Source organism: Pseudopodoces humilis, chromosome 6 (assembly GCF_049639895.1).
Source record: "Pseudopodoces humilis isolate 2021_Gansu_Grassland_sample_001 chromosome 6, ASM4963989v1, whole genome shotgun sequence".
Taxonomy (NCBI): domain Eukaryota; kingdom Metazoa; phylum Chordata; class Aves; order Passeriformes; family Paridae; genus Pseudopodoces; species Pseudopodoces humilis.
The window spans coordinates 54,248,918-54,273,296 of NC_142205.1; the positions used below are offsets into that span (position 1 = coordinate 54,248,918).

At 43.2% G+C, this 24,379-nt stretch overlaps 1 protein-coding gene across 16 annotated transcripts in view; it reads right to left on the minus strand.

The window, feature by feature from the left end:
• ADGRL3 (adhesion G protein-coupled receptor L3) overlaps nucleotides 1–24,379 on the minus strand; it is a 486,649-nt gene that overhangs the window by 17,805 nt on the left and 444,465 nt on the right. For 13 of the 16 annotated variants that reach the window (XM_088056057.1, XM_088056043.1, XM_088056046.1 and 10 more), the window contains 4 exons: nucleotides 22,235–22,261; nucleotides 18,712–18,880; nucleotides 15,819–15,944; nucleotides 13,090–13,186 (listed from right to left, as the gene is read on the minus strand). In XM_088056057.1, coding sequence (XP_087912183.1) covers nucleotides 13,090–13,186; nucleotides 15,819–15,944; nucleotides 18,712–18,880; nucleotides 22,235–22,261 — 419 coding nt within the window. The remainder of the gene's footprint in view (nucleotides 1–13,089; nucleotides 13,187–15,818; nucleotides 15,945–18,711; nucleotides 18,881–22,234; nucleotides 22,262–24,379) is intronic. The other 3 variants (XM_088056056.1, XM_088056055.1, XM_088056051.1) reach the window with 1 other exon arrangement.

Genomic DNA, 24,379 nt, shown 5'->3' on the forward strand with positions numbered 1-24,379 from the left:
GACTTGGCAAAAAAGGTTGAAAACACAGAATAAGTAGCTAATTTCTGCTCTTGGGTGTGTAAAAGACAGGGCTTGGTACTACAGCCACCCATTCCTGTATGCAGCAACTGAGCAAAAATACTCCATTTTCTACTTTCCTCTCCCTTGATTTCATCAGGATTTTTTTAATTTACTCTTCAAAATGCCACTTTCAATGGCAGTGCTGAGTAAGTCCTGGTGGAAATCCAAAACAAACCCTCTACTAACATGTTCAGATATCTTTCAATGCTTTCAGGGACCCAACTGGGCCCTAAGCACTCTGAAGTAGGTTTCTGTCATGGTGAGCCGGCAAACTTCATACTCTCTGCATGACACATTACATGTAACTTTGGCATCTTAAATACAAAATTATATGTACCCTGTATTCATAAATTTGGTCTCTTGTTTCTTACTAACTCCTCTTGAGTTGCAAAATTCCCAGCCTAAAAGGGTGCTGAGAGATTGCATCCAGGGTCCAAAAAGCCCACAGTTAAAGCTTTTGATAAAACAGTAATACACAAACAAACCCCAAAATAAATAAAAAAAACCCCAACAAATCCCTCATTATTTGGCTTCTTTTTCCCAGGAGAAAGAAAGAAAAATGTGATACCAGCCATACATTTAAGTATCATCCTGGCTTTTTCATACCACTTTATCATTGCTATAGCAACCAACAGGACTATTAGGAAGAGCAGATTAGGTCTGCAGATGAGGCAGGAGCAGAAGGAAAAGGTAGACTACGGAACTATGACCTCATTTGCAGGAAAATGGCCTTGGTAACAAAGCCAACAAAACCCCAATAAAGTAAGCATGAGATCACAGCAGCATGCTCTCCCAAAACACCATGGGAGACAGCAAGGAGGGTTATTCTGCAGTCCTGTGTGTGGGTGTGCATCACTGGGGCTGCAATTACAAAGGTCAGTGCATGTCCAGGGGCCCAAAAACCAGAAAGATCAGGGCTGCAAGTGCCTGTCGACCACCTGGAATCTCCTCCCTGTGGGAGCACTCTTGAGACAGGACCCTTGGCAGCTGTCTGGCCTGGCATTGGCATTGTGCCTAATACCCTCAGCAGGCAGCAGTTATCATCACTTACTTTTATTTATTCACTTACTGCTGGATCCTTGGCTCTCAGCATCTGTGGTGCAACACAGATTTCTCCCAGCAAACGCCACAGCTGTGTGTCAACCTTGCTTTCCTACATTCCCGCAATAGCAGCCCCTACACAAATCCCTCCTCTGCCATCTGCTAAACTACCTAAGCCCAGCACACAGCCACCATTCTTCAGTTAGTTAGGGGAACTGCCTTCTATCCAGCTGTGCTGAATCACCTTCAGTTCCTTCAGTTCTGCTACTCAAAGGCACCCTACTGAAAGGAAATGCATTCTGTTTCCAAACCCCTATCGTGTACGTGTGGGAGCATGAATTTGGGGTTGGAAAAAAGATGGGTTCAAACCCACAGGTTCACCTTTTACAGCATGATGATATCATCACAAGCAGCAAACGTTTAAGAGCAGAACTCAAACCTCTACAAAAATACTCCCTGCAACCATACTGGTACAACAACAGTCCCATGTCTCCTTGTTTCCACTGGTATTCAACCTAAGTTCAGAGCAAAACACAGCTACCAGGTCAGCTCTAATATCCAAAATTACATTCAAATTTGGGTTTCTGGAAAAGCCAGTGCCCAGGTCAAGGCTTCCTGATACTAGATTTCCTCAAGTGAAGGATTTGCAGGGTGTGATCACAAGGAGAAAGAAATAATGGTCTTTCAGAAGGCAAACATTCACTGGGTAACATGCAGATGCTCCTGCCCCTCTCACAGCTTCAGTGATCCTCCTTATGATTCAAGCACCACAGATCCAGCCATACTGGATTCAAAAGGCCAGGAGAAACCGTGGCCTGTGCTCAGGGTGCAGGGGGACATCTGGAGGGTTGCACTTTTGACTTGCAATCTGGGAGAAACTGTTAGGAAAACCAAACAGAAAAAAGAAGACGAAAATCCCCAAATTTTTAACGTCACTGTAACCAGACACAAAGGAATCAGACAGCTACACTTAGCTGATTTCTGTGAGGTATTATTTTAATGACCGTATGCAACCAAATGGAGCCTTTTTCTTTCCTTTCTAAGGTAGAAATTGATGTCCTTGATGCATACAGCACTGAATGTAGCGGTAATTTTTTGGAAGATTTGTGTAATGACTGTATGGGAAAACTGCACCTTGTTAAACACAAGTATGGTTTCTTCACCCACTGAAAGCAAAGTATGAAAATTATGATGACAAGCACATGTTGCTAGACTCTAGACTGCATCATTCAGGAATAAAATTCAAAAATAATTTCTCGTGGGCAGCTGGCTGACAAAGGCACACAAGTTACCTTGAATCATCTCCATGGTCTACCCAGCTGGAAAGGAAATGGATTCAACTGCTCCTCCAGATTTTCTGAATAATACTGTCACTCCCCATGGCTCTGCCTGGCTGAAAGAGCTTGAGCAGCACTGCTTTAACTGGGATCATCTGTCTGCACAGGCAACACCACCACCATGTATCTTCTTTGACTTCTGGTCTTCTCAATTGCATACCAAAATATTTTTGGTATGTGTATTTTAGCAATGGATTGGAGAGATTCCCCCACTGCCCAGCAGATGTGACAGAAGAGCAGTTTTGCTGAGACAGGAGAATGGACCAGCTTACAAATTTAATTGGATGAACCATTCAATATTTTAAAAATGTACATACAAAATCAGTATTTTCCAAATTAAATGTTTTCACTTTTTGTTCCAGAAGAGTGGCTGGTATGAAAGCTGATTTGACTTTTTCATATTATTTTAACTTTTTATTAGAGTAGAAACAGAAATAGTTTAGAAAAAGCACATCTGAGTCATAACAAAATGTTTCACTGCCTCTGACCCAGCAATTCCAAAATGTAGATTTTCTTGGGCTTTCTTTGTTTGTTTCAGAAGAAAATATGCTATGTTTTCAATAAATTTCAATCCTGTTTCCTCCCTATTTTGCCAGCAATGCAGCTCCCTTTCTGCAAGGTAAGGGCGCAGTGCTGTACTCCTGCCTGCTCTGATTCCTTAAGCACCCAACTTATCTTGTGGTTCATATTCACCATGAAGCAGGTCCCTCAGCTTCTTGCATGTCATGTGCTTGACTTCAGACTACTCTGCAGGGACAAGTGACAGCCAGGAAGAACACAGACCATTCCCCAAAGGTAGAACAGTTCCTGAGCTATCAGGGAACATGGTTTAGCTTGGACATGAATGATGTGATAAGAGCTCCATTTTCCTCTAAGTGTCCATTAAAACAATGCCATAACACACGCTGCCTTACCCTAAGTGTCGTAAATAGCTCAGACTTGAATGTCACTGAATAGCCCCTCTGTACTGATTTCAGTTTGTAAATTCTGGCTGCTTTTATACTTCACTCAGTATTAACTTGCTTCATTTTGCTCCCAGGGAACCAAAAGTAGGTTTTTAGGAGTCAAGGCCCTAGTTTTCTTTGAGACTTTTCTTACCAGCATTCCATAGTGTTTCTTTCTACAGGTAGAGCTTTCAAGTATTAAATGAATCCTGGTCTTCCATGTGTTCACAATTTGTTCTAACAATAAATGCAACTATGACAAGCAAAATCACACATACTTGCTGGAGGACAACAGGTATTTTCAGCATTTTTCCAAGTTCTTCCAACGAATGCTCTGACATTTAGATTTATCGAGCTCTGTTGTTATAATAGCCAACAGGATTCAGTTAATAAACTTCAATAAGCTTCCCTATTAAATTTCTCTCAAGTAGGTTTGTTGTCACTTGCAGCATCTAATCTATTCATTGTGAAGCTATTAATACTGACTGCAGTGAAATGGAGTTTCAGCAAATGAGGTTGTTAAGCTCTGGGCCATATTCTGCCACATGAAACATCATTTGCTCTTATGCAGAGACAGGGGAGTGAAAGTATTTCTTTGCCCCTTTTTTTCCCCCTTTCTTTCTTTGGCAATGATTTCAGATGACAAACCTCTGCTGGATTACAATCTGCAGGCCATGTTCAAAACACACAGCTAGGCCACATTGATCTATAAGTATTTACTCACTCATTAATTACTTTTTCACTGTCTGGAGCAGAAACATTCTCCTAGGGTGCGACATTTCTTTATACCACCACTACCCCTTAAAAGGGTTTATACCACATTGTATCCCAACTATATGAACATGCACTATCCCTAATTGTTCCTGTTTATGATTATTTCTTAGTAAACCTGAGGCTTTACCCAAGATGCACAGAGAGCCCTGCCTGTGGTGAAAATTGGACCATGCTTACAGGAATCTATAAAAGCAGCTTTGCTTTCTTCCTTCTTCCTTCACAGTCATATTAAGACTGCTCTGCAGCAATACTCTGCCAGATCTAATATGCCCCAAAGCCTGCTCTGATTTCAGAAATTGCCTTGCCCTCACTTTTCTTCTTTAAAGCTGATCCACCTAATGACTGAACTTCCAATTATATGGCTGTCAATCCTAAAATCAAAGCCAGTTCATAATATCTCCCAAAGGAAGAATGCCATGTCACTCACTGAAATCGCTGCAACAAATCTCAGCTAACTCAGTCCCAGGCAGCAGAGAGGCAAAATAAACTAGGAGAATATCAACAATGGGATTAATTTTGCACATAGGCAGAAATAAGAGTTAAACTCCCTAAGTTCTGATCCTTGATGCAGAAAATCACAATTTTTCTAGCATAAAATGTACAGCTGATTGAAAAAGAAGGAAAAAAACCAAAAAGATAAAAACCACCAGAAGAAATCTGCTAGTTCAAAAGGCTGATGACTTTCCCTTACAAAGAGAAAATATTCCTCTGCTGTCACCTACCTGGAACTTCTCTTTACTTCATATGTGATTATTGTGATGGGTCATTTTTGAGGCCAGTTGCTGACATTTAGCCAAACCAACAGTTTCTTAATGGGGTTGCAGAGATTTCTAGCTTACAAACAGCAATCCCTCGTGATAGAACTGATGCAATGGCATGTGGATTACTCCCTCCAAATACACCCACCATCTGGGCAATGGGCCCCAGGAAGGGGTACCCATGGGGTCTGGGGAGAGTAAGTGTGTCTGTAAGAGTTACAAGAGGGAACAGAAGAAGCAGAAGGGCGGGGTGGGGATGAAACCAAAGAACGTCATTAGGAAAATGCAATGGTGGTGAGATGGGAGGTAAAGGAACAGCCTCCTGAAGTGGGTAAAATGAAAGTTTTGAAGTCCTGTTATAAATTGACTATGCTATTTCTTTTGCAGGCTGTCCCTGCAATTTTGAGCATTAATATAAGCACCCAGGGTACTGGGACATTGGACAGCAATCTGCCCAGTGAAGAGCAGGAGCTGCAGCATGAAAGCAACTGTGGCTGGATGAGATGCTAGAAAACAGGCCACAGGCTGCCTCTGGATTAGCAGCAAAGTGCTGTCAGGGATTCTACTCTGCTTCCTACCCCTTGATTTCCACCAAAAAACCAGGGAGCACTTAAGCACCTCAAAACCCTCCCCTTCTCAAGTAGCAGCCTTGACTTAAAAATAATAGAAACTGAACATCTAATCATATTCCAGAGAGAGAAGAGACTGGCACTGCTGCCACATTTAGCTGTTTGTGGTTAAACCAGAGGCCTCCAAGCTCCAGGACAGATGGACCCCTTTGAAACACAGAGTAAATTTCCCAGGACTAAGGGCTTTGGGATGTGAAGGATGATGCTCAAGAGCAAGGACTGCTGCATCCCTTGGGTTCATGCAGCACCTTGCCCCTGCCAACTCAGCAATGGTCAGCACAGACAACACTGGGTGCTGACACCTCTCAGCACTCTGCACAAAGGGACAGGTTCAGGGGGAGAGTGCTGTGTTTTAGATGTGAAGCAATGACGATGAAGAAGTGAGATTTGCACGTTGACAGATGATGGTCTCTGAATGGTCACTGAGGCTGCTGGCCCTGCCAAGGGCCATCCCAGGTTCAGCTTTGACAATTCCTCTGCATTTACATCCATCAAGCCCTGAGCATGACTGAAAACAGAGCTCAAAGCTTTTAAAGCATCTCCAGGGGGTGTTCAGTGTTAAACAGACACGGCTCTTGCTCCGCACCACATACCCAGCTGTGCAGTGATGGTACTCACAAGACCAAAGTGTCTGCTGAAGACAGACACTTTTCTTTAGTCCAATTTTCTTTGAGCTGTTAAGTGCTCAGAAACCAAGAATAATGTGTATTTTTATATCCGTGAATATTTTGGTGAGTTCCCTTTAGGCACCTAGAGATACATTCATGAACAAGGAGAGCAACTGCAGGCACTGGGACATCCTGTGAGCTCTCTGCACTGAACCTGCTTACCCTAGAACCACAGGAGGAACAAGAAATAATGGGAGAAAATGTGACCATTACCAGTGCTGCCAACAAGCATGTTCATATTAGCCACAACTCACTAATTTAAAATGAGTGAGTCCCTGCACCCTAAAGTGATCTCTCTGAAAGACACAACGTGAAAGCTGACTGACTTTAACAGGAGAAACTGGGGCGCTGTTTGCTGCTGACTGTAAAAAGACAACAAATGGAAAGAAAACAGAGGAAGTACTTATTCTCTAGTATCTTTAAGCCACGAGAAAAGTCATACGTGTTACTCAGTGTAGGCAAGAAGTGTGTAGACAGAATGTTAAGAACATTTGGTGGTGTCCTCTGAGTATCCTATCAAGATGAGCAGAGGCACTTCCACCTCTCCTAGAATTTGGCTGCTTGCTATTTGTTTTATATGCAACATAAATTTAGCAGAAATCTCTCTGTCACACTGGTAACATTAATCCATCGAGGAGCAAACAAGCATCTTGAGAAAGGCTGATGCATGACAACAGTAGCACTTCCACTGTCCAAATTTCCACCTGTTCTCTGCTTTATCTAGGCAGCAAAGGGTCAGCATTGGCAAATGGGTTATAATAAGCAGCAACTGCACTTTGAAATGTACCAGGGATGGGGTTTGAGATCCCTGAGGAATCCAGTTCTGCTCCTTTATTTTTAATTTTTTTTCTCTCCTCCCCTGTTTGCCTGTGCTTTTTACCACACCGAATTCCACCCTGTTTTTACTGCTGTATTGGCCAGTTATGTCCACACCATGGCACCCACCACCCCTGCAGACACCTAAACTGAAACTTCTTGATCTTGCAACATTGAGACACATCCAGCAGCCCTCATCTCTCAGCAGAAAGGGCAGATTTGGTGACCAAAACCTGACTCATTGCACTGTCTCAGTGCTAACCTATACCTCCTGTCTTCCAGAGTGAAAATCTCCTACTAAAGGAATAATTTAACCTTCTACTGTTGTTTTCTAAATAACTGCTTCTGAAAAATGCAGGAAAATATATCCACCTGAAAATAATTCTGCAACACACACAGTTGTCCCTGCTGAATTCGCAGTGCAGATACGATTTCAACCTGGAAATCACAGCTTAATTATATTTTTGGGTGGGTGGAAGGAATTTGATGGGAGATTTCATTTAGGAAACAATCAGGTCTCGGTTGGGTTAGAAATCAGGATATTAATGTTCTTCATTTTAATTTTCCTCTCTGACTCAGATTCCCACTGTTTGAATTTGAGCTCAATTTGTTCTGTTCATTATGAAGAAATCCACATGAATTTGACATTAAACTGATTACCTCTGAAAACAGTAGCAATAATTTCCCTTTTTCCTGTGTGTGTTTCAGATTAAGTCTTTGTGGTTGATACAAAAACACAGAAGAGAAATAATAAAGCAAAGGGAAATCAAGTATTTATTCTGGAACGCTACCCAGAAGAGGAAACATGCAACAGCACTTATGCATTTGGGAAGAAAAATCAAGGGGGAGGGACAAACAATACCCTCATTTCCATTTCCCATTTCAGCCTATTTGCATGGCAGCAAACAGGGAATGAACACAGCTTTCCTAGTCAGGATAATACCTGTTGTGCCCAGACTGGAGATCTGAGGGCTTTGCGATGACTCTGATGGGGTTTGCTGGCAAGGGCCTGCTCCCTCACAATGGACCCTTAGGGCCACATGGATAAATTGAAGTATTTAAGTATGTAAGACTTACCCTCCTTCAATAAGAGCTGCCAGGGGTCCTGGGCTCCAATCTGCAACAGCTCTTGAGGTCCTTATGACCCCCACAGGCCTCAGTGATCTCCATGAGACCCACCAGGAAGGCACAGCCCTGCTTGGCTCTGGGCACCCCATCCTTGCCTTGTGTCCGTCTCCTGGCTGGATCTTGGACCTGGGTTGTAGCTCAGCTGCCAGCCCTGTCTCTGCCAGTATCTCCTGGTGGTCTGGGCTGGACCCTGGACCAGGTTCATCCCCACACCTCATCCCGGGCACTGCCTCCTGGCTTAATCCCCTGTGGCACAATGAACCATCACTGAAGGTTTGGATTGTGCTTGAGTCCTCCTCAGCTTCAGTCCTCCTCAGCTCCCATCATGAAACATGAAACAGCTCTGCTCTTACAGCTCCCTGCTGTTTCTTTTCTTTCAGACAAGTGGAGCGGCAATGGGGACCACCAAGAAGTTCCTCCAGGAGACCTCCATGGATGAGGGCGGTGGGGAAGGAGAGCAGTACTTTGGGGGTGGATGGCCATAAAGCATATATATATAGCCAAAAGACAAGAGGTGTACAAACTCCTGTTTCTGTAGCAGGACTGCTATTGGGATAAACTATAAAATTTGCTGTCTAGTTTATAAGCTAAGAGTCAGAGCACTGCAGCATGAGAACAGCACTTGACCCAACACAACACACTTCTGGAGCAGTTTCTATTCTCTGTGAAGTCTGGTGGCTTTACCCACAGCCCAATTATTTCCCTGAAGAGGGAAAAACTACTATGTGCTAACTTGAATTGATATACACAACTCCATCTGAGCACTTTCCTTTAACAAAGCACTGCTTTGTACCAGTGACAAAATCCTTTGTCTCTGCTGCTCTTAAGCCTTACCAAAACAAGGAACAGTCTTTTCTTTAACAGATGACTTCCACTTTTCCTTTGAAAAAAAAATAAAAAATATCACACACATCATACCACCACCTCCCTTCCCCCAGCTTGAAAACCTGAAGGGTAACAAACTACCACATAGTTCATGGTTTTTCTTCCCTCCCAGTTGTCTCATATCCAAAGAGAGACAGTAATTACTGTATCGCCTCTCACCTAAGACATGGATAAAATAGGCTGGTGTCACATTGCTGTTTTGTGCTATGGCTGCTTTTGTTTGTGAGGCTGGCTGAGCTTTTTGACATTAACACTCCAAAGGTGCAAACAGACCCATCCCTCATGATCCTGAGGTGGCTGACTGGATGTACCCCAGCTCAGGCAAGCTCTGTTGCTTTTCCTTCATACATTCCACTTTTCAGCCTTCAAAGTACTGGAGTCCAGCAAACAGTCCAACCTACATGCATTGCTTTTGTACTACTTTTTCAGTACTGCATCCAAGTGCCTGTATTGAGATCAGACACCAAACACCCTGCAGGCAAAGGGAAACTTCTTTTTCCTACTTACGAGGTAATCAGCTTGGTTCAGCTTTTACACCTCTGAAGTTTTCAGCACTAGGAAAAGAAATGTAGAGCACAGGCTGGATGTGAAAGACAAGGCAGAAGTATGCAGCCAGACCCAGGGTGTGAAAAACTGGACAGAGTTGCAGAGTGTGAGTGCAAGGAGCAGGAATCCCCCTGGATTGTGAAACTGAGACCACGTTCATGGGGTGGACAGGCATGCTCTTCATTCGACAGTAAAAAGGAAATACACAGCCAGTTTCTCTTCCCTTCCTCCTGATTTCAGCGGTACAGCAACCCCAAATCCACATCACTATTAAGCCATGATGAGCAGCAAGGGGAAACAGCCAGACATACTTTTTATTAATCAGTAATTAGACTCTAACTTCAGGAAATATCTGAAGTAGTCTTGTATGCCTTAGGACAGAGTCAAGTTTTCATTACAGAACACATTACAGAACACATTACATCAGGCAAGTTTGGGGTTATGCCTGAAATTCCTGGTGTGATAAATAAGAAAAGTAACATTATGGTCAATTACTTTGGCAGGGAGAGAGGGGAACAGTAGATAAACGAGAGTATGAAGCTGAGAAGAGCCATAAGCAGTGTATTATCTGCTAAATCACAGAAAGACATAGCTGTATGTCAAAAGGAGGGATGCACTAACACAGACACCATATTCCAGACTGATGCCTAGGAGGTTCATGAAGGAAGAAGGGATGAGATGTCATGCAGAAATGCCAGTCATCATACAGGAAATATGGATAGCTAGAGCAGTCTTGCCTGGGTTGCTATCATGTGGCAGGAGGCTGTGAATATGATGAATAATATCAGGGGAAAAAGGTTTCAGTAAAATAGTACTCCAGTCAGAGGATGTCTCACTGCTTTCTGTTCCCTGAGCAGAAACATGAAAACTCAGTGCTGGCCCAGGACATGGAGACCTGGAGTTAAGCTCCAGGACCTGGATGCTAGGCAATTGTGGGAACAAAGGATCACTTTCTTTCTGTTTTAGAACACAGACTGCTCTCTGAAGGCTCTGGAGATAATGCAAGCACACAAATAATGTTTAGCTTGGGATAATACAGATAATTTTGTGCAAAAGGTGTCTAGGCTGGGAGGGCTGGAGTGGGAGTTTTGGACAGGAACGGGAGGGACGCTGTTGTATCAACCTCAGGCAGGGAAAGCCACTGACCATACAGTTCAAGGTTCACATTTGAATCCTCTGAGCCTTAACAGCATGCTTGTAAATAAAACATTAATGAAACAGCTCCTTCAAAGATGAATATATATGTAAATATTAAGGGTAAGACAAGAACTCTGAAAAACACATTGCCTCACTGCTCTGTTCAGGCTGCAGTTCTCTGGAGAGTTTTCTCTGTGGAAAGCCCTAAGACCACGAATGTTGCTCTTCAGATGAAATAAACAGGATAAAGGGAGAAATACCTGGAGTACCATGCAGCTGGGATTACTGTTGATGTCAGGTGTATTTCCATTTGGAACTGACCACCTGCTGCTTGGATGGGAGATGCCATCTCTCATAGAAATGTTTTTAACCTCCACTTTGCAAATACTTCTGTTTACCAGGAAAAAAACCCCAAAACCCAACAACAACAAATATTGTGCCTGCTTGTGTGAAAATGAGGGAGGATGCCTGTAGAACTGTAAAACTTACTCAAGTCACTTCAGTGTTCCACCTAAAAGGCTTCCCTTCTAAGACACTAGTCAGGCTGCTTCTGTAGTCAACAGAGAGATTCAAGCCCTTCAGGTGATTCACCTCATCCAGTGTTACACAAGGAAAATAGCTGGATGAAACCTGCTTTGAAGGTGCTTCTCCTGGCAGTTCATTTCCCAAATGACCTTTAAATCAGAGGCACATCTAGTAGCAGGTTCTCACCACACTGGGATGAAGATTGCCCACTTGAAGCCTCTTCACTTGTCCCAGCTGACAGTCATACTTCCCTCTTTGTACAGGAAAAAAAATACACAACGGAAAAAGAACACCTTTCTTTTGCTAAGAAACCTGGAAGATCCTGTTTGCTAAAACACATCCCTTGGTAACCTCAGCTGCATCAGGGAACAAGTTCAACTTCTGTGCTAACTAAAGGAGCAAACATTTCATGCGTAACACATTTTGGTTTGCCACTGAGATGGAGCAGTGAGATGGCTGAGGGAAACAGTGGCTCTTGCTGGAACCTCTGTGTGACAACCAACTTCCCCCCTACATTAGACCCAGAGAAGCCTGGCTGCTGCTCTGCAGTCTTTAATGCAGAGACAGAGAGAGATTTGAGGGCAATGTATGTGGATAAATCAGGCATTTGCAGTAATGGAATCTTATAGTCAACTTTATTAATGAGTCTTCAGTGCAAAGGGAAAATATCCTGGCACAAAAAAGACCAGTGAGTTGAAGAACAGTACAGCTCCATGTAATACTGCCTTCCCCTCTGCACAGATTTGGGCAGTGTGTATCATGTTCAGAGAACAGAATCATATACCCCTAGTTCCCCCAGAACTCAGCAGTCAATATTACTCAGCATAGACAAAATCCTTCAAGCCTATCCTCAGGCAAAACTCACCCTAAAATCAGTGGAAATTCTGTGAGAATAAAGACTGAATAGGAACCAAAGCCCTAACTCAATTCTCAGTTGAGCTTTGCAGACCAACCATCAGGACTGGAAGTATGCTTGATTTTCATCATCATCATGAGACAACACCTAGGCCCAGTAATCTCAATCCCACCCTTTCTTAATTTCAGCATCAGCTGGACAGGTAACACAAAACAGTTTGGCATCTGGTTGCTCAAGTAGCTGTATTGGAAGAGAAAGGAAACAATCTCTGAGGCTCTTTTTCTGGTATTCTGTTACCACTGCTTTCCTACACTTCCCTGAAAAACACTTGGTGTAAAAAAGCTGTTCATATTTCCTCTTGTGCCAGACACCACATTTTATTTGGCATATACATTTCTGATAGCCTTTCCTCCACAGATGTCTATAAAGTTCACATCAGTCAGTTCTTCAAACTAGGTATATTAACACCAACACAGACAATTTTGATCCAAGCACAGTTATTCCTTACGTCTACGTTCTGCTGTTCACTTTTGCTTCTGTAAAGACGAAAGTATTGCTACATATCAGGACAATCAGGACAATCAGGATTCCTGTGATGCTTAACACAGGCTTTACAGTGCTGGAATGTCCCATTTTCACTGTCAGCAACAAGGCCTGACACATCAGCAGCTTCTGGCACTAGCAGTTTTCTGAGGGAAAGGGCAGATTTCAACTTAATTTCATTTCTCTCTTTCACTTTTCCTAGCTTCCTTCCAGAAACAACAATTTTTGAAAATGCACGTGTAGAAATAAAGAAAAGAAAAAGAAGGCAACAACCACCATAAAACCTCCTCCCATTTATCACTGTAACATTTCTTGGGTGGTAGAACAGGGTACAGTGACGCTTGGGGTGAGGAGGAAAAGGCAGGGGGCAAAGAGGCAACACATGTCAGACTCCTTAAAGCCATCAGAAGAGTTAGTGAGATGAAAAATAGTTTATAATTACCTCTGTTGAGTGAAGCTGAACTGTTTATATCTCCAGTGATAAAGGAAGACTCGGACTGCTTTCGAACCGTGTCATTCCACATCCTACGAATCCGGCTCTGAAGAGGGATTGAAGCACAGCAGGCAATGAATTTTTAGCAGCTGTAGAGGGGTTTCTTTCTGCCTCACTAAAGATGGCTACTGGCATGTCTAGCTCAGATGAGACTTGTTTCTAGCCAGCTGTAAGCAAGCAGTTGCTGTTTTTTTGTAACCTGCCTCATGCATGCCAGACCCTGCCAGACTTCCTTTGAAACACAAATGCCTAGCTCAAAGAAAAAGTGTATAATTGAATGCCTTACATCTTAAATAAAAGAAAAAAAAAATCATGCATGAGAGAAACCCAGACCCCATGCCAGCTACAGGTTTACCAATACAGAACCAAATAATGGAAAAATAACCCCCACACAGAAGCACATGGGCTTCTCATACTCAGACAACTTGTTTCTTATTTTTTGTGAAGTGTAACAGAAGACTTGATTTGTATCTTGCTGTCCCTTCACCAACAGAAGTTTTCTATAGCTATTTTCCATCTTGGGGATTTTAGGGGGGCAAAAAAAATTCCCACAAATTAATGACTTCTGTTCCCATACTGAAAAATCTGTGATGGGTTTGCCATCTGTGGTATAGCTTCTGCTACTGGCAAAAATGTCCTGAATGTGTTGGCCTTCTGTTTTGTTCCTCAAATATGCTGTGAAGTATCCGCCTCTGTGGCATTTACATCACTGTCTCACTCCTCCCCAACTAGACCTTGCAAAATACCAAAAAATCAGCCAAAATTCATCTTGTGAGCAGTTCAATCCCAATCCCTGCTTGACTGGACTGGAGAACCCAGGTGTCCCAGGGAAACTCTCCCTCACCTCACGTCTGTGACTCTAGTGGACGTTTTCCCTGGCTGTGTGAAAGTGATGCTAGGTGGTCTGGGAGTCTGGGAAGCCTTTTTCCCACTGTGACACACCACAGTGGGAAAAAGGTTAAGTGCCAAAAATCCAGTGGTTCCCATAGTGGGATTTTAGCTGTGAGAGATCTACCAAGGCTTAATCATACGGTCCCAGGCTGGAAAGTCCTAGATTACTCACTGACCATGGAATAACAGCATCTCTTAATCATGCACTAGCCTCTATAAATGAAAGTACCATGTGGCATGAGGCCCATGCCCTTTTACAGTAATTATTTTTCACCTGGACATTTAATTTATTGTATTTCTCTGGTATGATCCGTTGTAGTTTAATTATTCTGTTTCCTATGTGCTTCCCAGAGAATAAAGGGATCTTAGAAGCTTTCCTCCTCATGGTCTTCTCTATTTAGCGTTAGGAGCCATATGTTTTCAGCAGCTCAGATTGATCTCCATCTACTCTCCATCACCTCTATGAGGTTTCTCCTGGCTACAATAGGCCTTAGGAACTTCCATCCTTCAAAGGACACCCTTCTGCAGTCAAAATAATCTTCCTTGGTGCCTCAAACCTCACCTGCCACAAGAGGACTTCTGCCAGAAGACTCAGCTCACCTTCAAAAGGGCTTGTTCTCTTATGCTGGGACTGGTGGGGGCAGGGGACCACTGAAGTCAACTCTTTCTGGAGAGGAGGGCACCAGCACAGCAGCAAAGTTATGTATAACCAGAGGCTTTCAAGTCAGCCACCTAAATGCTGCTGGATATTGTGAGTTTTGGACATTATTGGGATTCGATGGCCTACTGGAGAGAGATTCTACATTCTATTGCTTTTATTTGCTCTGCATAGCTACCAGAGCTATGAAAACACCAAAGTGGAGCTTTTGGATGACATCTTGGAAACCACTGCAAATAAATAATTATTTGCTCCAAGACATAAATTGCAAATTAGGTTTTCCTGGAAAGTTATAAGCTGTTACTCACTGCATGTTTTTTAAAATTTAATAGTGGAACTGTCATGAATAATTACTTCCATTACTAATACTGAATAAATTTGTGTTTGGTTTCTATTGATTAAGAAATAAGCTTCTTCATTCTATACGAACTTTTCATCCATAAATCTGCATGCATCTCTACACACAAGTTATCTTCAAAGTGCGCAAACAACACAAATCCTGAATTTTCAGGTGACCAAAGGCAACAAATCTAGTACCTTAGCAAGACAGCCTGACCCCAATGGCTTGCTCTAAGCGGTCTATAAGCTAAGACAAATTGTGCGAGGCACAGAACAGACCAAACCACTGAATGTCAGGTAGCAAGCTCTTTCACTGGGAAGGCTGCTACAAGACACTTGCAGCCTTTAATTTTCTTTTACAAGAAAAACACTTGGTGCTTATAGCATCAGTCTTGCACATGTTAATAGTTGATAGTGACAACCTTCATCTCACGATTAAAGGTGTATACTGGAATGTAGCACAGCTGACAAATGCTCCCACCTCCTGCTTCCCATGGAGAGCAGGCAGGACACCTCAGGTGATAACCACACCTTGCCTCTGGAAGGCAAATTTGGACTTTCTATTCCCAACAGAACTATTTAGAAGGTTCTTGGAAAGGCTTTTAATTGCCATCATATCTCAGGGGAAGCCACTGTGTTGAGTTCAGGTGTGGAAGTGAGGGGAATCTCTGCAGGTGCACTGGGGAGAGGCCTAAGGCAGCTCCTTTGGTGCTGAGAGGAGCTTTCCTCCTGAAACAGCTGAGAAGGGTCTTGGCATGGCACTGGGACACAAACAAAGAGCATGGGTTACCTGTGAGCCTGTGGAGTATCTTCCAGGTGTCCTTGACCCCGAGGTTTTTCCTGAGCCGATAGAACTCTCTGTACTTTTCCCACTACAGCAATGTGTGCGCAGGCATTTTCCGTACTCCTTACGTACCTAGTCAAGGAAAGAGAGCTGGTGGTTAGCAGGCAGCTCCTCCTCCAGCTCACTGCCTTCTGATTTTCAACACAGCCCCTGGTTTTTCCTCAGTGCTTCGTTAAAACAGAATCTGCTGCAGTGTGTGCAGTCCAGTACCCCTTGCAGCTGAGCTGGTGGCTCAGGATGTCACAAGAGACTGCTCCCCTGAGGCAAAGCTGCTGGTTGGCACCAGCCAGTTATGGCATCCTCTGAGGCACATCAAAGGAGCGTGGCAGAAAGTGCAGGTACACTATTTATGACTGAAAATTAATATCGTTGTAGATTTGATATAAACTAGCATATTGGCTCATCAAGGTACTAGAAGTTATTGCTTCTGGCAGGGGACTAAGGAAAAAGAATTCCAAGAGAAATGTATGAAAGCTATTGATTTTTTTATAAAAAAAATGTTTCTTGCAGTCAAATTGAAATTTGAGGAAACAGCAGAACCAGCAGCATTAGAGATTATATTCCCAATGCTCAGGGGATGGCTGGAGCCTGCTTTTCCACAGCACTGTGCAAGCCAGTCATGTTTTAAATGGGCATTGAAGTCAAACCCGTGCCAACTCCTTTGCTTCAGAGGAACTACGCTGGCTAATGCCAGAACAGGACGTAACCTTCCACCAAGCTACAGGTGTGACTTTTTATGGGCAGCAATACCCAGAAACCAGATGGGACAGGGCTGAAGGTGAGCAGGCTGTACTGAAGAGCCAAAAGAGGGTCATGTTACCCGCTGACACAAAAAAGCCCCCAAACCATCATGCATGTCCAGAACACCAGTTGAAATCCCTTGAAGCACATGGTTAGCTTTAAAATTTTGCCAAACCCTCCGTGAGCATTTCACAACTCTGTGAAACAACTATTTAAATAGAAAATTACAGCTTTTTCATTAGGCTCTTCCTTAAGCGCTTGAGACAAACACATACCACAAGTGCCCAGTATGCCCGAGTGCCTAATCAATCCTTTGCTGAGAGAAAATAATTCAATTGCTTTAATTAGCCACCCACTGCTTGCCTCTCTGCAGCGTTCTGCCGATTTTCTAGGCCATGATAGATAGGAAAGGAAAGAATTTTTTTTCTCCTTTTAAATAATACCTCCCTCAGCTCTTAGGTCAGAGAGATCCATCCACCCCACAGCAAGGTACTTTGCAGTGGTAAATCCGTGGTAAATCAGTAAATCAGGAACAATTCCACAGTCATCAGTGGTGGTTTAAGGGTGTAAATTGGCTTAGGACAGAAAAGAGAATGGTTCTGTCATGCTGACTGAGAACCCCAGGAGCCAAGGAGGCTGTGGAGCGGTGCAGGGATGCTGGGTGAGGGACTGACCCTTTGCAGGGTGCCCTGGGGGTGAGAGGATGTACCAGTCAGAATGGTGCAGAAATTCAAACTCCTCACAGAGAGGCACCTGCAGATTTAATAAGCAATGGTGATGCTTCCTACACTCTTACTATCATCTTTCCTGGAAACTCTCTTGCTGAAAGGCTTGGGATCATCAGCAGGAGGTTGCATCTAGATAAAGCTTTTAAGCTTCTTTTGATGGACAAATTTGAGATGCAACAACAAGGACAAAACTCTTAACCCCAAAAGTCTTCTTTTGGTTTCAAGAATGACATTTACTCACAGCTCTGCAGATCCTTCCAGAGGCACCACTTGCAGAGCACATTTTTTATGATGAATTTTGATTATGTTTTCATGGGCCAGATCTCCCTTGCCTGTATAGGAAAATGTGAGTAACAGAGGAGCAAGCCTGTGGCTCTCAGATGGAGGACTGATCTCAAGATGGACCTGACATTACCCAAGAAGCCATTTCACCACAAGATACTGGTTACCCTGAGAAACTGGGACCAGTGTATCTACATAAACTCTTCCCTATGTTTATATTGGTTCAGTAAACTGCCCTTTGAAACTAAAACGGACATAGCAAATCATCAGCATGCACAGAACTGGAGGGCTCTGTACTACTGAATTTAAGCAGAGAACAAAAATGTTCTTAAAAATACTTATTACTGATTGTCAGAGGCTGTAAATTTGATCTACATAAACATAGAATTTTTATTCTGTTGGGGATTTTTTTTTTCCCTCTCAAGAGTTTATCTAAGTTACTCCACTGTTATCCTGCAAATGTTAACTGGGACATACTTCAATTTCCACCAAGAAGCACTTGCTGTGCTTGCTTTGAGGAAGATTTCCAAAACACTGTATCAAACCCAAGCAATACAAAGGCTAATGAACCGCTGCAGAGCACAGGTCTTTCAGTTCTTAAAAAAGCAGGGGAAGCAGCCCCTATTACATCCCATCAACCCACATATGCTGCCACCCGAAGGGGCGATTACCTGCAGGGACTGCAAATGAGGATGTAAAGCTCCACTTTGCTGTGAGCACTCAGCCACGGGAGCACTTTCTGGATGCTTGTGGATTCTCTCCCATCTCACACTGGCGTACAAGGAAGGAGAATCTGGCTGACAGCAGGCAAAGCCCTGTTACAGGGCCCTGAAAACTGACAACTGCTTTTTCCCTTGCCTCTGACACATCTGGCAGGGCTGCTGAAATGCCACTGCCTCATGTCCTTGTTAGAACCTCATTCCCCAGCATCTCGCTGGTTTCCAGTCTAAATACCAGCCTTATTAGGTGCACAGAGATAAATCTGTGTGATACGGGTTCAGGGCACACAGATGATGCTACGATGGGGTTGTTAGGCAACAAAACACCTCGTTACCACCTCTCTTGCTGCTGGGAACTGTCCGTCTTACCTTTTTCTGGAGGACACAATGGAAAATGAATATAAACATTCCCTGCAGAGAATTGAATATGGTGAAGAGGTACGCCATGATGACTGTGCTTTCATTAATATACATGAGTCCGAATGCCCAGGTCAGTCCTAATAGGCAGAGTAGGGCTATTGCACCTATAACCCAGGACCTGTTAGGAGAAACAAAAAAAAAAAAAAAAGAAAAAAAACAAAAAGAAAGAAAAGAAAAAAAGAAGAAAAGAACAAGATTGGTTTTTCATCTACACAAAAGAAGGCATGTGTCTACAGGCAGGAAGATTTTTTTTTTTGCCCCTGGTTTTAGCAAGAAAAGAAAATAGCACATCAAAATAAATCATAGGGAGCTTTTGTCTTCAAGCTGAATGCAGTTTACAAATCTTCAAGCTTGAGGAAATACAAGGAAATGGAAGTGTTATGAGCATAGAAATTTATCATAACCAAAGCAACATTTGTAACCACAATGTCTCTTTTCTTTTTTAAATACATAAAAGCAGTGTGCATGTAAATGACATGTAGATGTTATTTCTACAAATGGAGGAAAAGAAAATAAACCAAATGAAATGACAACTCTGATTGTCACTTTTTTAAGTGTCCGCTGGTTTCACAGGACTGCCAGCTGGATTAGCTTCTTTATTTACACTTAACACCAAGACACATGTATTGCTGCATTTTAGCTAGTCTCCCATATGTGTGTAAGCCAGATAAACAGCTACAGGCAGGTGGGCAAGCCTTCCCTGCTTGCCAGATCCACTCCACACAAGGATCTTCCTTGCAGTGCTGCTTCACACTTCTTCCACCCTGCGACGAAGGGAACTGTGTATACTCGTACAGGCACTCACACACTACATTTGCTAAAGCGGTAGCTGTTGCCACACTTCTGCCAGGAGAAAAGAAGGGGCAATCCTTCTTCACATGGGCTGCAAAACTAAGATTATCACTTGCTCTACCTCAGGAGGGCAGTGGGAGTAGAGGTGTAGCCACTTCTTGATTTCTAATGCTGTTCCAAGAAATAGGGAGAGCAGGTTTTTGCCTGCTTTCTCCCACTGACTTTCTGCCCGGAAAACAGATCTCGGGACATGGGGTGACTGCTGCATGTTAGGTTTTTTGGGTGTTTCAGGAAAGCTGGAAGCTCTGCTGGGATGGCAAGAGGAGTATTCCATGTTTTCCTGCTAAATAACATTTAGTCATCTCCTAAATTACCTTCTCAAAGACTGATCTTCAAATACGAGGACAAGAGATGAAATATGAGAAGCAGCACAGGAATTCTGTACTGCTCCTAGCCTAGTCTTCACATGATGTACTCCCTACAACTTTAAAGGAATTGCTGCTGCACAGGGGAGGGAGCAAACTTCCAGCTGGGAAGCAAGAAGCACCTTGAATATCTGTTTGTCCTTTACCTAAAGGCTTTGGTTTTCTTCTGCTGTCCCCTGTTATCATTAGGTGTAACATCATAAAAATGAATGCATTGATATCCAACCTTTGCACCCCTTCCTCACTGTTTAGCCCTTCTGTATCCCAAATCAGACAAGACTGCAGTGAGCCCGCACCTCTGTTCCCTTGTCTGCCCCAAGGCCCCCTGAGGTGCTGCAGAAGGGCTCACAGGAACAAAGACCTGCCTACGTTTCCAAGCCCTTTCAGCCCTGTGGGAATGTGGCCTGGGTTTGGGCTTCCATCTGCTAAGCAGAGCATGGGGCAAGGGGGAGAAAGATGAAGCAGCAGCAACTTGGGGGGACAAAGCAGTCCTGCAGAGGTCAGACAGACAATCTCTGCTATGGAGATGCCATGGCAGCTACAGCCTTAGAATAATTTTCCTTTTAGCAGGCCTTGTCACAAACAAAAGCATATCAATGTTGTATTCAAGTCTTTTGTTGTTTATTTTTTTTTTCTTCAGGTATTAGAATGAAAATGCAGCATTAAGTCTTCCACTGAAGTTTATAAAATATGTATTATTTAACCACGTGACCAGAAGAGCTCCCTAAGGTAACCACTTATCAAGACAGTTCTTTAAAAATCACTATTATGTACCTAGCAGACCAGAACAGCTCCTTTGAAGCATTTCCAGTCAATCCTACTAATAAATATTTAGCGTGTTGAAAACTGAAAATACACTCTCACAATCCTTCAGAAAGATAGCCACTAGATAAAGTTTACAGCTTAGTCACTTGGAATACTTTTCTCCCCAAGATTCCACCATCAGTGAGAGCATGCTATTGTCCCAGTTGCATAGCAATTAATAAAACACAAATAATTTTCTTTTTCACAAAAAAAAAGAAGAGCAAATTAAGTGGACCTCCCCCCCCCTTTTTTTTTTTTTCTCTTTCCTCTTTTCTCATCCCCAGATAAAAGCTTCCTGCACTTCCAGAGTATTTTAAAAATTATTCCCTGGATATCAGAAAAATATTCTGCTCTGAAGCACAGCCCATTCTTGAATCTGACTGAAGAGCCTTTGGCTGCAGAGCTGTGCAGGAATGAAACAGTTATGTAGTGAAGAAATGCTACCTTCAGTGATGGAAAGGAATCTGTGGGTTAGAAGACCTCCACCAGTGCAAACTGCACGCATTAACAGTGTCCCAGGAAACAAGAGGCGGCGATAAGGAGGACGTGGAGGTTACTGTGAATAGCTCCATCCCACATCCACAGAAAAAAACAGAACCAAGCGATGGAAGAGAACATGGGAATGGTGCTGAAGGAACAAACACACAAAGGACTCTTCACCAGAAGAACAAACTGAAAGTCTACTGCAAAGTCGATTTGCTTCTATTTTGTGCTACTGCACATTAATTTTTATGGTTGCAGGAGAAAGAGTGTGGATGCCCTAAGGTATGCAATTTCTAGGCATTTTTGGCTTTCTTTACAGGTTTGGGTTGGTTTTTGTTTTTTGGTGCAGCTTGAGGTTTTTATCTTACTCCTTGTACAGACTTGCTACTGCTTTTCCTTGGCTTTTCTTTCCTGTTGTGGAATTTTATTGCAATTAAACAAAAATATCCGATTTTTGGTACATCTGAAAATCAGTGGTTTACAATTAGGAACAATTAGGAGGTACTTCAATGAGTAAGGAGTCTCCAATGCACACAGATTTGCTTGCACTGCTCCCATTAACTAGAAAGGGAATCATGGGGTACAGCAGCCATGCACCTTTTCAAAAATTTGCTTCTGTATTTATACTACCATAAAGCAATCCCAGACAGAGCACAGTGGACCAGAGGCTGCAGCTGGTAAAACAAGTCTGTACCACACAGGATTAACTTTGGAACTTACACCTTGAATTCAAGTAACATCCAATTAAGGAATACAAAGCAAATAAGGTGACAATTGGTTGGCAATACACATGCAGCACATTTACTCTGCACCTTAGCTGTATGCCTGACCATTTTCTTGCACAGTTTGCTCTTCTGCCTCAAAAGCGAATGACAGAAGCTTTAATGATTTTTCAATATTGATCTGACAGCTGGTTCATGAGACCACACTGATAAATGAAATTTATCAGCCATTCAGGTCATTCTTACTTGATGAAGGGTCTGTTATCCTCATAGCTAAAGAATGCATAGACATAAAGACAAGAACACCAACATTAGAAATATAATGACATAGAGAATAGAGTTTACTGCTAGCTCCCCTCCCTTCTCCCACCAGCCATCACTAAAACCAAAGGTGGAACGGCACCAGGTGCACCTGGAACACACCAGCCAGCCTGGCTGGCTTCCCCAGGGAACTGAAACATGAGTGGAAATGCTGGCTTAATGCACAGAAGCAGGCATCGCTAGCTCTGTGCTGCAGCTACCCATCCTGGCTACCATCCCACAGCTGTCAACTGGCTTTGAAGTATCTTCCAAATGTCATGGCTGTCCTCGGAGAAGACGAGTTTTGAAACCCCAGCATAGCCACCACAGGCAGCTTTCATATATTCATGTGGCAAAACTTCACCATGCCTCCAGAACTGCCTGCCTGTGGGGCTGGAGCGTGTTACAGGAGCATGTTTATTGCCACTGACTTTTCCAAAGTGGAACTTCCAAGTTGCCACATTATGAGTCAGACTGCAGCATTCTTGAGGTAATGACATCAGATCTTCTGAAGCCCTGGGTGACATGGCATGAACCTATCTACTACCATTTCATGGGGAAGGGCAAAGAAAGGCCTCTGTCAGGCGAGGGTGAAAAGCAGCTCACTGCAGTGATGAAGAAACCAAGCTGGATCACTCAGCTCCTGTCACCGTCACTGCCATTTTCCTCGGGGAGTCTCCCTGACCTTCTGGGACACGCTGTGTGCCTAACCCTGCCTGTGTGACAGGTGATGTGCAACAACTCCCAGGCCTCTTCTCCCTGCTGACACGGAGCTTTCAAACCCGCCATCCCTCACAGAAACCCCTATGGGTGCCAGAGATGGAGGATGGCTCAACATGCTCATCTCATTACCCCTGTCAACCAGGGCCAGTCCATCCTGCTGAGACCTCCTCTGGTCAATACTGGCAACCTGCAGCTCCCCTACCATGCAATTAAATGAAATGAAGTTACGAGACAATCTGGAGCTGTCAGCCCAGCAACGCGGGCAGGAGCAGGGCCTGAGTTTCTATTACTGAGTTCACAAGCATGCAGGTTCTATGGTAAAGACTTTATACCGAAAAGCAATCAGCACTAGATTATAAAAGTACAGAATTATAATTTTTTTTCTTGTTGCTCTTACTATCCAGACCCTTACAAAGTTTTTCAGCAACCCATAATAGCGTTTCTTCAGGGCAGCTGAAGGTTCCATTTCATCTTTTTACAGACAAAATGCAAAACTGGTAAACTCAGTTTCTCTTTGAACTTGAGGGTAACACTTCAAAGCAGCTAAGAAGAAAACCACCAAAAAGACCTTAGCAGTTTTTACCCTGTTTCCAACATGGGTGTGTCTAGGGCCCACTGCCCAAAGCAAACAGGTGCCTAAAGAAGTGAGATTTTCAAAGATGTCTAACTCCCGTTTTAATTCTCTACACACAGGGGCCATCAAATTTAGTCTCTTATGTCTCTCATGAAATACAATCCTTTTCATTTCACCAACTCAAGTATTGTAAGAAGCTTAACTCTTGTGTTAGTAACAATTTCTGACAAAAATTACTTCAGAATGTTTTGGGGTTTTTTTACCCCTGGTGAAGTCTGTGAAACCTATCAGTGCAGCAGTAATACTGTGTCATTATCTGCAATACATAAAACCCATCACTTAGACAAGAGAAAAGCCTTGGAAGAGCCTCGGTTCCCAGAAGAATAGAGGTGCTGACTGGAAAACTGAGATTATATTCACTAGGAGTAAAGGCAAGTAATAATTGAAGCAGAAATTGTTGGAAAAATCTAGCCTAGCACAGCCTAGCATCTAAAGTGCTATCTGCAGATTTGGTTCAATTCATGCAGTACCTGACAGTAAGGGATATAGCCCATTGCATTTACATTATGTGACTCTGCTCCCCCCACAGTTAATGTCAGACTGGTACCCCCAAAGAGGAATTTATCCCTTAAAAGAACAGGTATTTAAGGTAGACGGGGCTTTGCCATTCCCCGAAGAAAAGCATTTCTCTACTGACTGCAGAGGAAACCTGAATGATGGCTTAGGTGGAGGCTTCACTTTCAAATACCTGAAGGTAAAAAGCTGATCTTTAGTGGCTGCATTATTCATTGAAC